This window comes from Gossypium hirsutum, chromosome A04, assembly GCF_007990345.1.
Source record: "Gossypium hirsutum isolate 1008001.06 chromosome A04, Gossypium_hirsutum_v2.1, whole genome shotgun sequence".
Classification (NCBI taxonomy): Eukaryota; Viridiplantae; Streptophyta; class Magnoliopsida; order Malvales; family Malvaceae; genus Gossypium; species Gossypium hirsutum.
In genome coordinates this window covers 8,308,777-8,315,195 of record NC_053427.1, presented here as the reverse complement: position 1 = coordinate 8,315,195, position 6,419 = coordinate 8,308,777, and the positions used below count along the sequence as shown (strand labels likewise).

General features: G+C 30.0%; 1 protein-coding gene across 1 annotated transcript in view; it reads left to right on the top strand.

The window, feature by feature from the left end:
- LOC121228034 (disease resistance protein UNI-like) overlaps positions 1-3,353 on the top strand; it is a 5,705-nt gene extending 2,352 nt beyond the window's left edge. Inside the window, exons 4-5 of the mRNA XM_041111150.1 lie at positions 2,853-2,943; positions 3,282-3,353. Coding sequence (XP_040967084.1) covers positions 2,853-2,943; positions 3,282-3,353 — 163 coding nt within the window. The remainder of the gene's footprint in view (positions 1-2,852; positions 2,944-3,281) is intronic.
- Positions 3,354-6,419: the final 3,066 nt, after the last annotated feature.

Sequence of the window (6,419 nt, the reverse complement as noted above, 5' to 3'; positions counted from 1 at the left end):
GTTCGCTGGGAAAATGGCAAAGACTTTGTTATCTTTTGGAAGGACTTGTAAAGAAACATAATAGGGGAGAGGCTAGTGGAGTATTAAGCTTGTTGCTTAACGCTACTTCCAACATTGGGTTGAGGGAGACCAATTGTTTTGCAAACACAACGTCTATGGATGGGATGGAAAGCTCATGTATGCTTAAAGGTAGGTGGTTGTAATATACCGTTAGGTGTCTTTATTTTTGATATTTTAGAGTTGCGATAAAATTATAAGATAGAGACTTATTTAACTATAAAAATAATTTAAGGGATTGTTTAAGTAAAAGGTAATATTTTAATATTTTTTTAATATATTAACCATTGGAATTCATCTAGTAAGAAATAGATGACATTTGTCGTAACCATTTTTTTGAAAAAACGGGAATCGACTTGGATTTTGAAAATGAAAACAAAAAAAAGGGAGTCGCCACCAATCATTTTTGACGAGGTGTGATCGGGTCACCTTAAATTAATCATTTTAATAAAAGTTAAGATTTACTAAAACAATAATTTTTAGTCTACGAAAACCAGAAAATAAGTTCGGGAGTCAGTTACGCACGAGGAAGGATAAGCACCCTCGATACGCCAAAATTGTACCTAGTTGATTAATTAGTGTCATAGTGTCGAAGATTTAAAAAACTTGAAAGAATTTAAAATACGATCCCTATTTGTATTGATGCTGATTTAAAAATGATCGAATAAATTAAAATGGACGTTAAGGACCCTCTCATCTCGAAGTAATAAAATGTCACGCCCAGTAAGTTAGGACGAGGCATCTCGAACTTCGGGAATGAGCTTGCCTTTATTTAAAAATTCGTGTATTTCGGAAGGATATTTGGTTAGTTAGGGTGAACGAGGAAAATCGAAACCCAGTAAGTTAGGGCACGTCTCCTCGAATTTCCAAACACCGAATATTGCCTTTACTTGCAAAAAAAACTTATTTCGAGATAACAAAATGTCATACCCGGTGAGTTAGGGTACAACACCTCATATCTCCAAGAATAAGCATTTTTCAAAACTCGTATTGCGATTTAAAAGAGTAGTCTGTTATTTAGGTTAAACGAGAAAAATCGAAACCCAGTAAGTTAGGGCACGATTATCTCGAATTACCAAATACGGAATATCATTTTTATGAAAGAATTATTTTAAGGCATTGAGTAAAAAACATAATGTAATTTATAGTAATACATAAAAGCAGATTATGATATTAATAATAACGTATAATAATGAGTGATAATAACGAGTAATTATGAAAAGATGACATAGAAGCAAGGTTAGTAATACATAAACATAAACAAATGCGTGAGAAAAATGAAATGATCGAATACATAAGTAAATAAAGGAAATATAAAACATGTTAGCACAAAAATGACAATAATGATGAAAACGATAATAATAATAATAATGATGTTGATAATGATAATAGTGGTGGTAAAACTATAATATTGATGATAATAAAAATAATAATAAGAGTATTAATATTTGTATTAATAATAGTGATAATAATAGAAAGTAATAAAGGAATGATATTAGTAATAGTAATAAAAAATGAAAATAATAGTAATAATAATGGTAAATACAAATAGTAATAACAAAATACAAATAATAAATAACCTAAAGTTTAAAATTATTATTTAAAAAGATATAAATAAAATAAATGATGAAATATTAATAACAGGGGTAACAACATATAAGTAAAATAAATGTGCTAAATATATGTATTAAATTAGTTAATATATAAAAAATAATAATAACGTATAGGTAAATACAAAAGAGGAAAATATAATAACAATAATAGTAAAAATACAATAGTAATAATAGTAAAAGGTGTAATAATATAATAATATGATGGTAATAAAAATACAATAATAATATATTAAATAACAAATAATAATAAAAATAATATTAAATATTAAATTAAAATATTAAATATTAAATTAAAATAATAAAAATCACTATATATTTTAATAATATGAAAAGCAAATATATTAAATATTAAATTAAAATAATAAAAATCACTATATATATATCTATATACATATATATAAAAACAAATACATGATAATATGTACATAATATATCTATATATATGTATGTATTAGAAAATATAATATATATGCATACATTGTATTTAGAAGAAGAAATATACATGATGTAGTATTGATATACATGCATAACATACAAATATATTGATAAAAAGAAAACAATAATATCAAACTATTAATATACTATATAACATACATACATATAAGTATTAAACGAGAATGATACTAAGGCTAATAAATAATAAGTATAATAATAATAATAATGAAATATAATAGTATGTATAATGTTAAAATTGAAATAAAATAATGAGCAAAAGTAAAAGAGGGACGAAAATCAAAACGGAAACGAATTTTGGGACAAATTTCAAAAGAAATAAAAAGGAAACGACCTAATTGCAACAGGAACACAGCCTAGAGGTACTAAAAGTGTAATATTCCCCCCGGCTCAAAGTGTAACACGTGGCCGTGGACCAAGTTGAAAAGCGGGACAAGTTTCAGGGTCGAATTTAAAGTAAAAAGACTTGATTGTAAATGCACGAAAAAGTGGAGGGGCCAAAAGCGCAAATAACCCCTTCGCTTCAAAAACACACAGATCCCAGGTCGACAGGTCGAGTCGGCCCGCTCCACCCCAAAACGGCACCGTTTTGCACCTTGGGGGGGGGAGAGGGCCAAAACGGTACCGTTTGGTACCCTTGTATAAGTCAAACATTTGTTTTTTTTCCTTTTCCTTCTTGCTTTAAAAAAAAAGTTTCTCTTCTCTCGTTTTTCTCTGCAATTGCCCTAGGTCTGGCCAGCACTCCTCGCTGTCCGTCGTGCCCTCCGCCGCCGGTGCCGTCGCCGGCCACTGCGTGCGGTGGCCGGAGTTTCAAAAAAGGGTATATTTTGTATATCTTTTTTTGTATTTTTTATGTCTTTATAATATGTATATGCATGTGAATAAATAGGTTAAAAAAAAAGAAAAAGAAAGAAGACAATGATGATAATTAAATAAAATCACCTTGAAATATTAGATTTCGAATCTTTGTCTGAACTGTTTTCTGCTTTTGGATATTGCTGGGATTTCTGTTTTTGCTTGTGTTTTTTTAAAACCTAATCTTGTTTTTTCATTTCACAAAAGGCCGACTGTACAAAATAGTTTTGGATTCGGCTTTTAAATAGCCATTTACATGCTTTTTATTCCTGCTTTATGTCAATTCCCGTTTAATGCTTGCAGGGGTGCAACTTGGATGACGGTGGGGCGGTGCTGCAGGCGTCAGTGGTGGATGGGACAGGGGTCAGAGGCTGAATGGCTAGGGTGAATGGATTAGGGTTTTTTTTTCTTCTTTTTGATTTTGGGTTGTATTTAGGTTGTGTCAGTTTGGGTTTTGGGGTATTTGGGTCTTTAGTGGGCTTCTGTTGTTTTGGGCCCAAAATTGGGCTTGTACAACATTCAATTGAAGTTCACAATCAAGAATGGTTATGTCAGTCAATATGGCTACCACTTTTCTTTTCTACTATTTTTAGTAAAGTTTATATTTATTTTCTAGACAAGTATATTTTATTCGAGGATAAGTTATTAAACTAAAAATCATTCTTTTTTTAAACTCAGATTAATCAACAGAATTTACATAAGTTCAACATATGCTTCACTTTGTTTTTTCCTTATAACTCACTAAAAATTGTCTTCTGCCGCAGGGAAAAGAAAAAGTAAGTGGTATGTACTAACGAATAAATGACATTCAATTTCAAGAACACCTTAAATAGAAATGACTTCATTTATTACTCCATTCATTTTTTGTTGGAAATCGGTTCGATAAAGGGCTTGTTTAGTAGTATTTAAAAAAGTATTTTTAAAAAGAAAAGGGAAGTATTTTTTACTGAATTTTTTTTATTTTTTAAAAGTACTTTTGAAAAATACTTATGAAAAGGAGAAGTTAAAATTTTTAGTTTTTTCTCCCCAAAAGTACTTTTGGTATTTAATTATATTTTCACCCCTACAATAACAAAGTACTTTTCCTCCTCTTTTTTCTCTTGGTACTTAATTATAAATGTGTTAAAATCATTAATTAAAAATAAAAAATATTTTTTTAAATAATACAAATGTGTTAATATCTAGTTACAAATATTTAATGGTTATATTTAAATATTTAAAATATAGTTTATATATGCTAATTAAATTTTATAAATAATTAATATTTATTGCTTAAAAAATATTTAAAATTTATATTTCATATATTAAAATATTAAAAACAAGTTATAATAATTTTTTTATATCCTTACTAAAATATAATAATATTAACTAATTTGAACATTATTTAAATGCATATTTGTTACTTAATAATAACATGTCTAAAATGAATATTTTATTTCTCAAAAGCATTTTTTGACAGCAATACTAAACACTTAAATCTTAAACCAAGCTTTTCAAAAGTACTTCTCAAAAACACTTTTCCACAGCACCTTTCAAAAGTACTTTTCAAAAGCATTGTTAAATTAGCCCTTAGTAATGAACAAGTAAAAATAACGAAAGAAATTGAGAAATAGGACACATAAATTTAACGTGGAAAAAACCCCTCCAAAAAGGATAAAAAAATCACGGACAAATATAATTTTACTATAATGACAAAAGAACGAATAGTACAATAGATGGAGATAAAAACTAAAGCCCGAAACTCAAAAACAAAGAACCTTCAAAACATAAATACAAAATTATCCAAAAGTGTTATGAGATCTAATCTTTTTGGGTGTATTTTCTAAAGTTGTAAAAGAACATATTTATAGGCTAAATTCGTAGGTCAAATAATAATAAAATAATCTAGACTAATTAGAGTTTGACTGAAACAAATAAATAGAGTTTAACTGGGAGATTATCTCTCAAATTTGACTGAAATATGAGGCATACTCAACAAATCTCCACCTTAACTCGTATTTCCACAAAGTCATCTTTGCCAAAACCCACCACGGGCCTATCTTGAACTATGAAAGGAATTAACTAAGTTGATTATGTGGTTAAAAGCTGGAAGACTTCTAGCCTTCGACTTGTGCACTACCAAATCAAAACTAACCCATGTCTGATTTTCATGAATACAATTACCTAACTTTTCAAAACCTACATCCAAAAGAGAACCTCTTTTCAATGAAACGATCATAACTTTTTACCTCCTATGACCAAGTTGCCTCCGCTCCAAATGAGTTGACTTTGACTCCATAACAGACGCGGGACATCTGGTTTCACTGGTCATTGTAGAACCTTCCAAAATATAAAGATTGTCGGTCCTTTTACCTTTTAAAAAAAATGAGAGCCCCACGAGACACATTAATGTCGCTTGATTTGATGTTGATTCTACAACCTTTCGAGTCTAAAATACTTAAGGAGATGAGATTCTTTCGTTAATCAGGTCCATACCTGACATCTGAGAGTGTCCTAATCATCTCATCATGCATCCTAATTTTAACAGTACCAATACTGATTACCTTACTGAATGAATTGTTTCTCATGCACACAACTCCATCTTAATGAATCGTATACCCGGAAGTAAGAAGTGTTCTTTTACGAGAAAATAGGGGTACAATTAAACCCAACCCAGACCACACGGCATGACCACATGACCATGTAACCCATACAACCTGGACCCTCCCACACGATTGTGTGTCCCCTATAACCCAATTTTATAGTTTTAACTTAAAAATTTTAAAAACTGCACTAATTAGCTCCTGATTGGTTCCCAAATTGTGTTTAGTGTTTAATTGTAACACCTCAAAATCAGCCTAGATGTTATGGCTAAATCTGACAATATCACATGATAGGGTGTTTGAAAACTATATTGATGTGACAAAACCTTCTCCGTTTAATATTTTTCTTACTCTCTTATTAGTTCCAAAATTCGTTTTACCCATTATTCAATTGTTTAAGAAATTAACTCATCATGGAAGCTTTTTAAAACAGTTTAAACAATCGTGTGTTTAGAGAAAACATTTGTTCTTTTTGAAAACTAAGTTTTCCCTACTACTAGCAATTATAAATCCATAAAAACCAAATTTAAGTAAAAGTCTCAAAAAGTCACCAAATTACAACCAAATAGTCCAATGAAAGTAAACCATAAATCAAGAATTATAAATTGTAAAAGTCCAAAGATGTGGTCACCGTCGAGTCTTCCGCTGCTTCGATCTGTCTAGGTCTGGGGATTTCTTGTGCACATTAAACAGAGAGGGGTGAGTTTACGTAATCTTAATGTGTAATCCCATAGAAAACAAACAATAGAAGACACAGTGCATAGTCAAATACAGTTTTGGGCCTAAGCCACTTTCAGTATCAGTAACGGTTTGGCCTTAGCCCATCTCAGTACAGTATCAAATATGCAGTAGGGCCTTA